Source organism: Schistosoma haematobium, assembly GCF_000699445.3.
Source record: "Schistosoma haematobium chromosome Unknown HiC_scaffold_371, whole genome shotgun sequence".
NCBI classification, from domain to species: Eukaryota; Metazoa; Platyhelminthes; class Trematoda; order Strigeidida; family Schistosomatidae; genus Schistosoma; species Schistosoma haematobium.
Genome location: NW_026137100.1, coordinates 6517 through 23082, shown reverse-complemented (window position 1 = coordinate 23082; position 16566 = coordinate 6517). Strand labels below are relative to the sequence as shown.

General features: G+C 40.1%; 1 protein-coding gene across 1 annotated transcript; it reads left to right on the top strand.

Annotated features, from left to right (window-relative positions):
- Positions 1-8311: 8311 nt before the first annotated feature.
- On the top strand, positions 8312-8803 carry MS3_00010706 (uncharacterized protein; the record flags this gene model as incomplete). The annotated part of the gene is made up of 1 exon (XM_051219103.1): positions 8312-8803. The coding sequence occupies one exon, from the start codon at positions 8312-8314 to the stop codon at positions 8801-8803; it is 492 nt and encodes a 163-aa protein (XP_051063982.1).
- Positions 8804-16566: the final 7763 nt, after the last annotated feature.

Sequence of the window (16566 nt, the reverse complement as noted above, 5' to 3'; positions counted from 1 at the left end):
TGTGATGAGTGTAATAAGTGGTTCCATAAGATGTGCACCCGATTAAGCCCCACTGCATATAAAAGGTGTTCAAAGCCCAACTCTCATTGGCTTTGTAGTTTTTGTTGCTCGAGCAAAACATTGCTTATCCAGGAAGCAATTAGTCTCCTGGTGTTGGCTAATAAGAAGGTTGATGAGGGCTGTACTGATAACATTGGTACGGATGGCGAAGATTGCGTTAGTGTCGTAAGTGCTATCACGGCGCAAGCCAGACATCTACCTGTGCAACCCACAGTTGAACGTTCTCCCCCGAAACGATCAGTGAGTGACACGTCATTAGACGTTGGTGGCCATATTGCTACAGCAGCAACCGGTGACCCAGATAAAACAATTACTGTCCCAAGTTGTTCTAATGTAGACGTTTCGACTGATGGAAAATGGATGACGCGAAAACGCAGAAGAGTAGGAAAGGTAGCTAAAACTAATGACTGTTTACTTGGTAAGTCCTTGGTGGACTCTCAGACCAATCCGCCAAAGTCTCATAGTAAAGCTTCGTCTGACATTGTTGTGAGTCATTCGCTTGACTCCCAGGACTCTGTTAAAATAAAAACTAATCGTAAGCTACCAGTAGTTAAAATACAGGATCTAACGTCACGGTCGAAAGCTGTGAACACAGTTTCAAAAGAAGCTAAACCCATCCCTAGTTTAATTATTTGGAATCTAGAGAAGTCGAAAGACAACGACCCTGCTAAAAGACACGCACATGACCTACAGTTAGTGGAGTCTGTGGTCAGGAATGTACTACCTGAAGAGGTTTCAGGGGTACATATTACAAAAGTAATACGACTTGGTAAATGGGTTGGAGGCGAGACCCAACCAAGAAGGATCCTGAAGCTGGTTCTCGGGAGTTTCGAAGAAAGAGACATATTATTGAAAAGCGCACAAAAAACTCGTGCCTCAAATATCCGTATTCGACCAGATTGGCCGCTTGAGGATCGAATCAAGTGGAAGAATGCTCTTACGGAGTTGAGGACTCGCAAATTAAATGGCGAAAATAACCTTACCATTAAGGGTTTTCGGGTAGTCAGGTCTTGGAAGCCAATGCTTCCGAGGCCTGTATGGGTAGAACGATTGATTTCCAAAACACCTTAAGTGTGTGCTACACGAACGCTCGTAGTCTTAGAAATAAAACGTCCGAGCTAAGTCTGATGGTGCAAGAATTATGTCCCGATATAATCGTTGTTACAGAAACTTGGTTCACCGTTGATATAGACTGTTCTCCTTTCATTGCTGGTTATATCTGTATCAGAAGTGATAGAGTTTCAAGTCGCAAGGGGGGAGGTATAATATTTTACGTTAGGGATCACTTTCGTATACAGTCAACCATATCAGAGGCTCATATCAGTGGCACATGTGAGGTTGCATGTTGTAAGATTAAATCTAGAAATGGGTTAGTGACTATAGGGGGAATATACCGTAGTCCGTCTTGTCTGGCTGACGACTTTATCCTAAGACACATCTGTTCTTGGAGTATGGCAGAATGTTGTCTCATCATCGGGGACTTCAACGCACTTCATATTAGCTGGATAGAGCTTACAGCTCCAGGTAGCGGTTTCGATAGCGACCTTTTATCTACCGTTATTCAGTGTGCACTTGTACAATGTATCACAAAACCGACACATATTGATTTGCATCATGTTCCGTCACTGCTGGACCTCGCCCTCACCCACCACTCTGAGGATGTCTTTGATATCCAGCACCTTCCTCCACTAGTGAACAGTGATCATGTTGTAATTCACTTTAAGTTTAGGACACATGGTATACAATTCGTATCTGCTCCACCCCGTCCCAATATCTGGCGAGCTAATATTCCGGAAATCAGAAACCGTGCTATCTCGACCGATTGGTCGGTCGACGCGGATGGATTGATCGAAGATGAATGGAATAAGTTTAAGGCTACATTCGAGTCCGTAACGTCGCCGTTTATCCCATGGTCAGCACGTAAGCTATCACATTGCCCTCCATGGATTAATAAGGAAACCCGGAAGCTGTTAAAGCGTAGGAAACATTTCTGGGACTTATTCTTGTTGACAGGTCATGCACCATTTAAGCGTGAGTATCAAAAATACCGTAATATCTGTAAGAAAACCATAGCGAAATCCCGTACCACTTACGAACGGCAGTTAGTATATGATAGCCGTACTTGTCCGAAACGATTGTTTTCGTATGTTAAACGGCAAATGAAACGTAGTGATGGTATTCCCCCGTTGCTGTTACACGAAAATTCAGAATTACTAGCTGAATCAGATCGAGCAAAAGCTGAGACTTTTTCAGATTATTTTAGCGAATTCTTCTCTACGTTTATTGTAACAAATACTTGTCCCACTCACACCGAGATACCAACCATTGAATCCGTACAGGTGACTGAGGAAACTGTCCTTCCGTTGATAACTAACCTCAAACCTGGTAAGATACCGGTCCCTCTCACTCGCTCAACTCCCTAGAGATTGGAAGGACGCTATAGTTAGTCCTATATTTAAGGACGGTCAGCGACAGATAGTATCTAACTACCGGCCTGTCAGTCTAACTAGCATAGTCGTTAAGTTACTCGAAAAGATAATTCGGGTTAGGTTGCTAAGCCACATAGATTTACACAATCTGTTAGCTCCTGAGTAACACGGATTTCGTAACAAGCATTCATGCTTGACTAACTTGCTTATTGCGAGGGAGGATTGGACAGCAGCCCTAGATCACGGTCTGTCTGTCGACGTGATATTCATAGATTTTAGCAAAGCGTTTGACAAGGTTTCACACGTAGGTCTTATGCAGAAGCTCACGAGCTTCGGAATAATAGGTACTGTACATGAGTGGATAGGAAATTTCTTATGTGACCGCAGACAGAGAGTTAGGGTCAATGGAACGCTATCCGATTGGAAGCCGGTTGTTATAACGTGAAAATGATGCTGCGGATTGAGGGTAGGGAATTATTGATCGGACCAAAGACGCACAAACACGTAGAACGACCTAGGGTTCTGATTGGTCTCGCTTCCCTATCTAACCCAGCCAGTTGAGTCCAGAACACAAGTGACAGCCTCGGAGATATGAATCATTGTATTTCAAACATACTTTGTTTATATACCAGTCAAGCAGACCACAACGTCCCATAAAATAGAAAATAACATTGTACAATAATGGCCAGTAGGAAAATGACACGTTAAATAAATATTGACCAATAAGATGATACCATTTCATGTCCAAGGATAGCATTAGCCTTAACAGGATAATTTTTGGGATATTTTCCTGAATATCCCAACACCTCCCTTTTTTTGGAGATCCGGAGTTGATGTCCGGATTTTAAATTTTTTCCGCGTCTATCCTCCCCCGCGAAATAATGTTGGGTCTTCATAAACCCAAATTACAATTAATTTGGTTGTATTTAAAACATATTGCGCAGGGAATCCAGTAAAATCGATCAGATATTGAGGATAAACGCCATCCAATTCGAAGTCATCAGGGTTTAAATCTTTAGTAAGTAGTGGATCATTATGATAATCGGCGTCCAACAAAACTGTACCAGGTTCTTGGTTATTATTTGATGCGTGGAACACATTTTCTGGCAAAACAATGAGATCTTCTCGTGAGCTGGATATGTTACTGTCTGCACATGCTGTTTGGGGGATGATGGAGTTTGACTCCATTACCGGGCATGTTTCTGGGATAGAAAGTACTGGACCACTGGGCGCATCATGGATGAGTGTTTCGTTTGAAGTACAGTTCATCGAGGATTCATGGAGGCTGCTGTCATTTTCCAGCTCACTGTGTATTTCAGATATCAATCCATCCACTTCCGTCGCGTCTTCATAGCATGAGTGATTTAGCAGCTGCGTGCGGAATTTGACTAATAAGTCCAAATGTCGTTCAAAGAGCAGCTGTAATCGGTCGGAAGGGAGAGTCATTTTTTCGAATCAGCACCTGTGATGAAAATTACTGTATGACTAATGACCAATGTGGTTCAAGGACACTGATGACAATCTGGATACTGATTGGTTGGATAATTAGACTGGATTTCGTCCAATTACAGAATGACTTTGGGTTGTATCTTTTCTTCACCCCGTCGCCAATTGTTATAACGTGAAAATGATGCTGCGGATTGAGGGTAGGGAATTATTGATCGGACCAAAGACGCACAAACACGTAGAACGACCTAGGGTTCTGATTGGTCTCGCTTCCCTATCTAACCCAGCCAGTTGAGTCCAGAACACAAGTGACAGCCTCTGGGTTATGAATCCTTATATTTCAAACATACTTTGTTTATATACCAGTCAAACAGACCACATCGTACGATAAAATAGGAAATAACATTGTACAATAATGGCCAGTAGGAAAATGACACGTTAAATAAATATTGACCAATAAGATGATACCATTTCATGTCCAAGGATAGCATTAGGCTTAACAGGATAATTCTTGGGATATTTTCCTGAACATCCCAACACCTCCCTTTTTTGGAGATCCGGAGTTGGTGTCCAGATTTTAAATTTTCCTCGCGTCTATCCTCCCCCTCGAAATAATGTTGGGTCCTCACATACCCAAGGAACAGTTGATGTGACTCTATTTGAAGCATATTTCCCGCGTCGAGTAGAGAGTCCACTAGGACTGACTAGATGGTGAGGATCAGCGACAGTATATATGAGGTCATTAGGGTTTGATTCTTGTGAAGCATTTCCATCAGATCTCTTCAAAATTCCATTAGTGGATAATAGGTCACTAAAACAAACAGCATCTATCAAAATTGTATTAGATTTCTGACCACTATTTGATGTATGGGACATATTTTCTGACAAAACAATGAGATCTTCTCGTGAGCTGGATATGTTACTGTCTGCACATGTTGTTTGGGGGATGATGGAGCTTGACTCCATTACCGGGCATGTTTCTGGGATAGAAAGTACTGGACCACTGGGCGCATCATGGATGACTGTTTCGTTTGAAGTACAGTTCATCGAGGATTCATGGAGGCTGCTGTCATTTTCCAGCTCACTGTGTATTTCAGATATCAATCCATCCACTTCCGTCGCGTCTTCATAGCATGAGTGATTTAGCAGCTGCGTGCGGAATTTGACTAGTAAGTCCAAATGTCGTTCAAAGAGCAGCTGTAATCGATCGGAAGGGAGAGTCATTTTTTTGAATCAGCACCTGTGATGAAAATTACTGTATGACTAATGACCAATGTGGTTCAAGGACACTGATGACAATCTGGATACTGATTGGTTGGATAATTAGACTGGATTTCGTCCAATTACAGAATGACTTTGGATTGTATCTTTTCTTCACCCCGTCGCCAATTGTTATAACGTGAAAATGATGCTGCTGATTAAGGGTAGCGAATTATTGATCGGACCAAAGACGCACAAACACGTAGAACGACCTAGGGTTCTGATTGGTCTCGCTTCCCTATCCAACCCAGCCAGTTGAGTCCAGAACACAAGTCACAGCCTCGGAGATATGAATCATTGTATTTCAAACATACTTTGTTTATATACCAGTCAAGCAGACCACAACGTCCCATAAAATAGAAAATAACATTGTACAATAATGGCCAGTAGGAAAATGACACGTTAAATAGATATTCACCAATAAGATGATACCATTTCATGTCCAAGGATAGCATCAGCCTTAACAGGATAATTTTTGGGATATTTTCCTGAATATCCCAACACCGGTCAAAAGTGGTGTACCACAAGTCACCATCTTAGGCCCTCTGCTCTTCCTTCTCTACGTTAATGAGTTACCACTGTTACTTAGGTCGTCGACATTATTGTTTGCAGATGATGTAAAAATCTGGAGAACAATAAAAAGTGCGGCTGATCATGTGGATCTTCAAGCTGATTTAGACGATTTAGTTAGATGGGCTCGAGAGTGGGGCTTAGAAATTAATGCTAGGAAGAGTGTACTAATGCACGTCGGTCACGGTAATAGTTACCGTTACACTATTGAGGGTAAACCTCTTCCATGCGTTCAAGAGCATAAGGACTTAGGAGTAATATTAAGTCATGACTTAAAAACAACTGCGCATTGCAAAGCAGCCGCTGCCAAAGGTTTTCGTGCGTTATGGTCACTTCGCCGAGCGTTCAAATCTTTTGACGAGGAAACGTTTCGAATTTTATACCCCATATATGTAAGACCACATTTAGAGTACTGTATCCAAGCAGCTAGCCCGTGTCTAGTAAAGGATACTAACTCCCTTGAGCGTGTCCAGCGTGTGGGAACGAAATTAGTGAAGGGTCTTTCTAGTCTCCCTTACGATGAGCGCTTAAAACGCCTAAATCTTTTCCCCTTGTCGTATCGTAGGACACGAGGTGACCTTATACTGACATTTCGTATCTTTAATTATGATTTGGGTGTTAATATGTCTTATCTTTTTGCTCCCTCCAGCACTAATAATCTCCGAGGTCATAGCAAGAAGGTTCATAAACCACGATCTAATAAACTTAATGTGGGATCCCGTTTTTCTCATCGAGTAGTCAATGGTTGGAACGCCTTACCCGAACAAGTGGTATCAGCCCCATCAGTGAATACTTTCAAGGAAAAGCTGGACCTTCACTGGAAAGCAATGTGTCAGGATTAACACAGGTTCATCAACCTACTATCCTTATTACTGAAGACTGACCTGACGTAGTGTGAATATCTGATCTATACAACCACGTCCAGGTCGAAAACCGGCCTGGTTTTCTCTAATCTGCTCTTCACGAGCTTTGATTAGGCGTCGAAGTATTATTGAAGCTAATATTTTAGACACTATATTAGTCAAACTGATTTCTCTGTGATTGTCACAAGAGGACTTTTGTCCTTTCTTATAGACTGGCACAATCAGTGATTGAGACCATTCAGATGGGATTACGTCCAGTTCCCAAATTCTACCTAAGACCTCGGTTAATCTCATTGCTAATACTGGACCACCATCCTTAAAAATCTCAGGAGTAAACCTGTCAGGGCCTGTTGCTCTCCCTCGCTTCAGATTTCCTATGGCTTTTACAACTTCGTAAAGAGGCGGAGGACCTAAATTAACTTGCCATTCAGGTTGACTGGAGGTCGTGTGAAACCGAAGTGTGATTGAAGGCCAGTTGAACTGATCCCTAAAGTGTTCTACCCATCGGTCCAATATCCTGGATTGAGAAAGTATAATGTATCCGTCTTTTTCTGAGAAAGTTTCGCAACAGTTGAGTTCCTCATACCGGTTTCCTTAAAAAGTCTGAACAATTGTTTGCTACTACCTATATCCGCTGACCTTTCCATCTCTCTTGCTCTCAAAATATATATACAAATATATTTTTGTTGATATGGGCTTACTTTTTTTTACATCAAAGGCATTCTTTATGTTTGGAATAAATTTCAATGTAAAATTAATGTAATTAACCTAGCTTGGCATCATTATTTACGCTTGTTAACCCTCGTGAGGAGCTTAGGCCGCCCTACCAGAATTCTTCCTGGAACTCTGTTCTGAAAAATCCTTTCCAGTTGCAATTGATTCTTTTGATGCCTGCTTCTGATCCTCCCTTTCATTGCAAATTAGGACATGCATCGCGATTCAGTTTGATGATTTCTGCAATACATGTCTTATCCAGCGTCATTTCCTAATTTCCTCTTCATTTAGAAGCTAGTTTGTTCTCTCGCACAGTTGGCTGTTGCTGATGGTATCCGGCATACGGACATTCAATACTTTACGTAAACAATTGTTTATAAATACTTGTGCGTTTTTGATGATGGTTGTTTTATTTCTCGAGGTAGAACTGTCTTCACGCTGGTACTAATAAGCTAGAAAAACGTCATAGTATGATATCAAAATATGAGTAGAGGCTGTCAACAGTAACTGTTTAAATTATTTAATTCAGTTGATGAAAATATAATAACTGTCAGTGTTAATCAGTGCTATTAACAATAAAACGTTATTACACAATATTCGAATGCACTGAACGAACACTTTTGTGGGGATAACCAATTTATCATATAACGTCAAATATCACAATGCTTTCGTAAAATTAAGTCCTTTATTTGCAAGTCTCCTTTCAGTTGTCGTGCACATACTTCTTCATTCTTCATATTCGAATGTCGTTGAAATTCCTCACCGTTTCCTTTTCTGTTTTTTCGTAATTCAATCTGAAACGTTTGCTAACAGGCACACTATTTCATTTTGGTGTTGCATACTACTTATATCTGTCAAAATAAGCTGCGTACATCACGCGTTTATCCGTTTTTTAATGGTTGAATTAATCAAGTGTGATTGAAATGGATTGATATAAACCTCATAACACCATACAATTCATCACATTTTATGCTGTTTGTACTTTTGTTCCTTTACACTATTGTAGATGAAATTTCATCAGCTTTCGCTTCGTCATCATCCTCATCTATTTTATCATTGTCATCGTTTAGATCTGTATTGTCAAATAATAATAATTTAATATTAGCTACTGGATCAGCATGTCCATCAAATCCTGGAATTGTATGTAGTCATGATTATTTATTAGTGGATGATCGTATACCTAATGTTTATGACGATATAATTAACAATGTACCAATAATTAGTTTTTGTTTAATCAATAATTCCACATTGAAAACAATCGCCACAAAGACAAAAACAAAATTACCAGAAGTAGAAATGATCAATTCATCATTATCTTCTCCTTCTTCGATCTCCTCTGGATCCTTTTCATTGAATTCAATCGATTATAATAAATTATATGCACCAGATGAATCATATTTAGTTGGGCAAATTTATGATCCAATCAGTAATGTATACGGTTTACAGTTTACATCAAATTGAAATTTATTAGATCCATATATTATTCATGGAAAAGGCATAGTGTTAGAATATATTGGTAAGCATTAGTTTGTTTTTTGTTTATTACAGTGATTGTTTAAATGTTTATGTTATACACATGATGGACTGATTGTAGACAGATAATAATTGAAAATGAGGAAACAATAAATGGCTATTTCATTCATTGTAGCATTGAACTGTTCAGTGTTTTACACTGATGAACCATTCAAAGAATTTCAGACTTGATGGCGAGACATCAATCCTTATACTAACCAGTTGGGACCTAATGGTTGATGCTTGTGAAGACAGTCAGTCAGTCAGTCAGTCAACTTACAGCATTACGAAATCATTATCTAGTGATATTGATGTGTAGTTGCCTCAGACCCGATATAACTGAACTACATTGATCATAACCTGTTACTAGAACTCTAGGCATTACTTCTCGAAATTACTCATTACTGAGGCTTGCTGCGAGCTGACTCAAGTTAAAAACGTAAACCTGATGTGTAGCTGATAAAATTACTGATTGATTGTTTACCTAGTCAAACTAGTAGATGGTCTGACAAGTATGAGATGTGTCACATGTTTTCTATCACATTATTATTTCTTATTGTTTGTTATTGTCGTTGAAACATTCGCACGTTCTAGTGTGATCAGTCACATGTTCGTGAGCAAAATTGTTTTGAAGTGCTGTAGAATGGACACTGGCACGGTATCGTGTATAGATGCTCGTCTCATTCGTGTAAAGAAGAAATTCCAGCGTCATTTCCAAACGATCGTTCTTGACTCAGTGATCGAAAGCTTATAGAGAGGCTGTTAGGTGTTTTGTTTTTGAACTTGATCTATGTTAGGCTTGTGGATTTACACTATTCAGAAGTCTTATATTAAAGACGAAACAGTTGTTTTGTTACAGTAACTTCATGATATCAACTACAATATATAACTGTTTATGTCATTGTGTTTTATGAATATGTCATAAATGTTTTACGAAGTATCGTATATCAGAGTAAAGTTTAATAAAGATCGAGTTTAAAACAACTCTGTTTGTCTTGATATCTTGTATTAATTTCCACAATGAGAATTTCTGAAATTTTTGCGTTGACATTAGTTTGATGATTATCAAAAATCAAGATACATTGAAACAAATGTATCCATGATCTTCAAGTCTCATCAGTGAAAATGACACCATCTAACCATTGAATAATTTCGAATTTCGTCACCGATTGATGATGAATTGAAATGACGAAATCTTTAGGGATAATGAATTGAACTTCTATATGTAGTGCTCGTTGATTTACTGTTAGACAACAACAAGAAAATAACCGTAAATGTTGAATGCATTACAATGACTGAATATTGAAACTATTCTAGATCAACTGAAGTATAACACAGTCCTTTTATGAATATGAAATGAAAACCAACTTGAAGTTGTTTGAAGAATAAAAACACATCACATTGAAACTTCAAAAATACTCAACGAAATCGTTGATTTATTGTTGATTGGTTAATTCACTGGTTTATTTATTTATCCAGTTAGTTATTTGTTACGACAGTGATTATTGCATGCTACTTCACCTCGCTTCACTTCACTCACCTTAACTTACCTTTCTAACTGAATACATCAATTGAGAGAAATGAAATTGATTTTCAATAGTCTCTTTCTATTATCATAAAATGATGAATCGAAATTTCAATATATTATAGAATTTATTTGTATTCTCAGAATTAGTAGTAGTATGTATGTAATGAATCTTTATCAACTAAGGTGATTGGGATGTTTGTTACATATACCCGATCACCACCTATCTTGACGGGGAATATTGTCTAGTTTAAGAGTAGATTTCAGTAAGCTAAAAGTGGCTAAACCAAGATGTGGCACTAGTCCATTAAGTCAGTAACAAGTGGACTAAGTCATTTGAGTAGCTTGAGATTACCGCGTTGGAGTCGGCGTGATTATCCTAAACGATGATTCGCAACTTTTGATGACAAATCAGGACCACTCACAATGGTCCATATAAATTCGCTCCTTGTCTTGCTTTAGGACTTTATTTATTTGAACACAAATATTGGTGCAACAATGCGCCAAATATATATGCGCCACACAAAACAATGAGAATTTAAGGGGAAGGAGAAAAGAAAGAGATTGATGTAAGGTTGTGTAATAATAATGATGGTAAAAATGGCGGAACAGACAGGTACAATCAGAAGAAATCTTCCAGGTAAGGGAGACACAACCACTTTTTATGAAGAAAGTAAAAGAAGGTTACAGCAGGATCGCCACTGGCTTCTATTCTGAGCCATATCTGATAACGTCTCTAGCCACTGTGTCACACCATCTCTCGGACCCCAGCCAGGGAGTCGTGAAGGACCAACAGAAGCCATTCCTTTGCAGCTTTCTTTAATACCACGACACCATGTCATGCACTGGCCACCTCTCCGCTTCTTCCAACCAGTCCCAGAGTCGGCAAATAATGCACGGCGTGGAATTCTCTGGGACGACATTCCTAGAACATGTCCAAGCCACCGAAGTCGATGTTTCAAGACAGTGACACCAATTGAATTATCACCTCTGTGCACGAACACACGATGCCGAACCTCTGCATTACTGACATGGTGTTGCAACTGGATGTCAACAATCCTTCGGAGACAGCGATGATCGAACACAGAGAGTCTTCTAACGTCCTCAACTCGGAGAGACCAGGTTTCACAAGCATAGAGCGAAACTGCTCTCAACGACGCGTTGTAGATCCGACCTTTTACAGCCAGACTAACATCACGAAGGCGCCAGAGGTGGCCCAGAATGGCATTAGCCGCTCTGGCTTTCACTATACGTGCATTGATCTCATCACTCACACCCCCACCAGCACTTATGCAGCTACCCAGATACACGAACATCTCGACTACTTCTATCTGCTCACTATCCAGGGTGAGTACAGGTTTAGAATCCTACCAGTCTTGTAGAAGTACTTTGCACTTGGAAGGTGCAAAGCACATACCATACCTACGGACACTGATTGCCAACTGATTAAGTGCGGATTGCATGCCTTGGGCATTATCGCACAGTAAGACAATATCATCCGCATACTCAAGGTCGAGAAGTCTTTCTCCGGGCAACAGATCCACACCACCATTACTTACATCCATCAGAGCTGTTTCCAGAATGTCATCGATGGCAAAGTTGAAGAGGAATGGTGAGATTGGGCAACCCTGCCTAACCAAACTGCTCGAATGGAACAATGGAGAAAGGTGGTTGTATGGCCTCACTCTGCCTGAGGTGTTTGTATATAGGGCTTTTAGGATGTTAATAAACTTCTCAGGCACACCCTTCTTCAATAGACAATCCCAGAGAACAGTCCTGTCCAACGAATCTTATGCCGACATCTCCACAAAATCTCCAGCACTTTAAGTCCACATTACTGGACTGCAGTCATGGATTCGTTAATGCACATTGTAGTAAGAATAGCCTATTAACTAAGAACCACTTGGATCAGCTATTACTGTTGAAAAGAAATAAGGATTTAATCCTAAGTAAACCTGACAAAGGAGCTGGTGTAGTACTACTTGACCGCAATGAATATTTGGATAAAATGAAGTTAATTCTAGAGGATGATACTAAATTCTCCAAACCTAAAGAAGTTGATAAAACATTACAAATCGAAAAACAGCTAACAGATGTTGTTAAAAATCTTAAGAATAAAGGGATAATAACCCAAGATTTATATAATCACATGCGTCCCATGGGTTCAGTCATCCCGCGCCTATATGGACTACCGAAAATACATAAGCCGGGTTTACCGTTACGACCTATTTTGGATATGTCGGATTCACCATACCACAGAATCGCCAAATGGTTAGCGGAAAAATTGGAACCGGTCAGAGGGGAAGTATGTAAACATTTCATTCATGATACTTTTCAATTTATTGATCGTATTAAGGACGTTAATACTTCCGAAAAACACATGTTCTCTCTTGACGTTAATTCTTTGTTCACTAACGTACCTTTAACCGAAACAATATGTTATATATGTGAGTATATTGATTCTAACAATATAGATCTAGGTTTGCCAACTGAACACTTGAAAGAATTATTGTTACGCTGTACTTTTAATGTCCAGTTCAGTTTCAATAATGAAATATATAGACAAAGGGATGGGATCGCAATGGGGTCTCCATTGGGTCCAATTTTAGCAGACTGTTTCATGGCAAAAGTAGAAAACAACCAACTCCGTTCAATGATCAATCGATTCCACCTATACGTGAGATACATGGACGACACGTTTGTTGTTTGTGACAATAATATTGATTTAGATGATATTCTACACACCTTTAACTCGTGCCACCCTTCCATAGACTTCACGTTAGAAAGGGAACAAGACCAATCAATTCCTTTTCTCGATGTACGTCTGATGAGAAACAGTAATGGTTCTTTAAAAAGATCCATCTTTAGAAAACAAACATGGAATGGCCAGCTAACCAACTTCTATAGCTGGGTTCCGTTAAGTAGGAAGAGAAACCTTATCCATTCTTTATGCCATCGCATATATCACATACGCAGTACGGAATGCATTAACGAAGAACTCGCATTCCTGAAGAAGAGTTTGACGGAAAATGGTTACCCAGAACGGTTCATAGAAAAGAATATGAATAAAAGTAGTCGCGAGAAGAATTCTAGTTGTTCCGTTCCAAAGAAAAACCTTTATATAAGTCTGGAATTTAAAGGTGACCGAACATCGGATGTAATCAAAAACCGTCTAACAACAACTATTAGAAGAACATTTAACGCGGCAAAACTGCGAATATCCTTCACTAGTAGAAACTTATTTTCTGTATCCATAACAGATAAGCTTCCGCGTCTGGTCGCCTCCATGTGCATCTACCAGTTCACCTGCTCTTGTGGAGCAAGGTACATTGGCCGTAGCCAGCGCTCGCTTTCAACTCGGATACGAGAACATATCCCAGCCTGGTTCTATAAGGGTGAAAGGAAAGCAGTTAGGAGTTCTATACTTGAACACCTAATCGACTATAACCATTCAACAGATCCACAAATTGACTTTAAGGTTGTTTATATGATTCGTTCAAATCTACCCAGATTTCTTCGTATCCAACTTTTAAAAATAGCCGAAGCTCTTGCCATCCAGGAGCTTAAACCAGAACTATGCGTACAAAAGAAGTACGTCTTATCGTTATCGTTACCTTGGCCTTAATTAGTCTGATTATCCTATTATTATTATTATTATTATTATTATTATTATTATTATTATTATTATTTTTATTATTATTTTTATTATTATTATTACTGCATTCCCCCTTTACTTATGTCTTATATTCTCATTGTTTTATTCATGAACGCTCATCATATCAGTTTAATTTTGTACACCTCTTTGACCTTTAATTATTATATGAAAAACATTTTAATCATCTTATTATAATCACTAAATCTATTGTTATTGTTATTATTCATATTACGTAATCTAGTATTATAACCATTATATTAACTGTGTTCACATTTCCTCACGGAATTAGTACTTTTACAAAAACAAAAAATTTTCATATATATACGATTGTACAGCTTGATAATAAATTCGTTGAAAAGAGATCACTTCGCTGAAATTCGTGTTTTAATTTTAATGTTTAAATGGGAATTATCTGTGAATCGAAGGCAGCCCTGATGTCAAGAAACACTACGATTGTTGGCCTTTGATAAGTATGGCGATGTTCTAACATTTGGCGGAGGGTGAAGATGTGATCAATACATCCTCGACCACAACGAAAACCAACCTGCTCCTCGCGAGTCAATCTTTCTCGGGTTTTGAACAACCTACGAAGTATGACGGAAGCCAATAGCTTAGACGCAATCGGAAGTAGACTTATCCCCCGATAGTTGTTACAGGAACGACGTGAACCCTTTTTAAAGATAGGGACAACTGTCGACTCATTCCATGACGTTGGTACACTCTCTAACACCCAAACCTTTGTAAACAACGTCGTCAATTCTTTAGTCAAAATGTCACCACCATCTTTAAAAAGAGCCGGAGGTAAGTCATCTGGGCCAGGTGATTTGTAGCGCTTCAAGAGTTGGAGTTCCTTGTGGACTTCCGCCTCATTTGGTGGATCAATCGTCACCGGCCATGGAGGGCAGGACAGTCTGACTGATGTTGCCGGAGCAGCAGGCCAGTTGAACTGCCCTTCGAAAAATTCTGCTCATCGTCCAGGACGTCGATGGATGTTAGTGATTGGCATCCCATCATCCTCGTAGATTGTTTCGCTCACACCAGACTTCTTGCTGCCAGTGGCTCGGATGAGTTGGAAGAGCTTCCGGTAATTACCAGATGCAGCTGCTACTTCCAGCTCATTAGCACGCTCCGACCACCAGGCTTCCCGGTCTTTACGCAAGCTTTGCCCGATTTCCTTACGTAACATCCTTCGTTTGTGGTCGAACTCACGGTCAGCCGGAGTAGACCGACGGGCTTCAATGTGTTGTAAGGAACCAGAAGAAACCCAGTGCTTATAAGCGGGACGTTTCGCGAACCCACAACTGACTGTATCCGCCATTTTCATGGCGTCAAGCAATTGCAACCAATGCTCATCTATACTTTTCGGTGGAATGGTAGCTAGCCTAGAGGCTAGCTCGGTTGGATATTTACTTGCAACAGAAGTTGCAACCAGCTCGCTAATATCAATCCGTTGATGGCGGTCACTTCGTTGGCCACTGAAACGTAAGGTAAGATTAGCGCAAACGAAAGCATGGTCAGAGTCCAGATAGGTACTCCAGAAGGAGCGGCACTCTTGTACACAACCACGCCAGCGGTAGCTGATCGCGATGTGACCAATCTGAGTCCAGGCTTGAGATGCAGAGGGAGGACGCCAGGTGGCACATCGGCGATGACTGTGCCGAAAGTTAGTGCTAGCCAGAAACAGGTTGTGGTCTGTGCACAGTTGCAGTAGACGGTCCCCGTTATCTGACCTGCGACCAACGAGTCCCCATCGGCCACCTAAACGACTCTCTTCTGTGCCTAGACGCCCGACCTGAGCATTCAAGTCTCCGGCTAGTACTACAATATCTGTGGAACGCACTTTCTGGAGAAGAACAGTTAATTGATGGAAGAATTTATCCTTGATTGCATCCGGGCTGCAATCTGTCGGGGCATATGCGGAGATGACAAAAAGTCATCGTTTCTCACGCCGATTTCTTCTCACTTTGATGGAACTTTCTAATCTAACAACACATAACCGACTGTTACTGGGGATCCAATCGACTAGTGCTGCCTCAGCTCTAGCGCTTAGTGCGACACGAACGCCAGCGAGACCAGACGAAGATGCCACAGGGTCCCCGGATAAGCGCACGTAAAACAAGCTTTTCGAAGCGACAGATGGAGAGCGGATTTGTAGTACTCAACCAGAGTCTTGAATACGGGTATCGGATAGACAGCAAACATCGATATTAAGACTTTCCAAAGACATAGCCAGCCCTATCTGCTGTCCAACCTGTATAAGTGTGCGAACGTTGAAGGCAGCTAGTTCGAATGGTGCACGTGGTTTCAGAAAAACTGCTTCAGTAATCATATTCGATAGTAAAATACAATTTTCAACCGGACAGTGACTGGAGAACGTTTAGATAGAGTCGAATTTCCACCAAAGACGAGCCGCTGTATAAGTATAAAAGAGGGTGAATAATGTGGAAAATAATAATGATAATAGTACTAATAATGACAATAATCGTAATGATAATAATTTGAATCAATTGATTGTTTTTCGAAGCGAGAAAA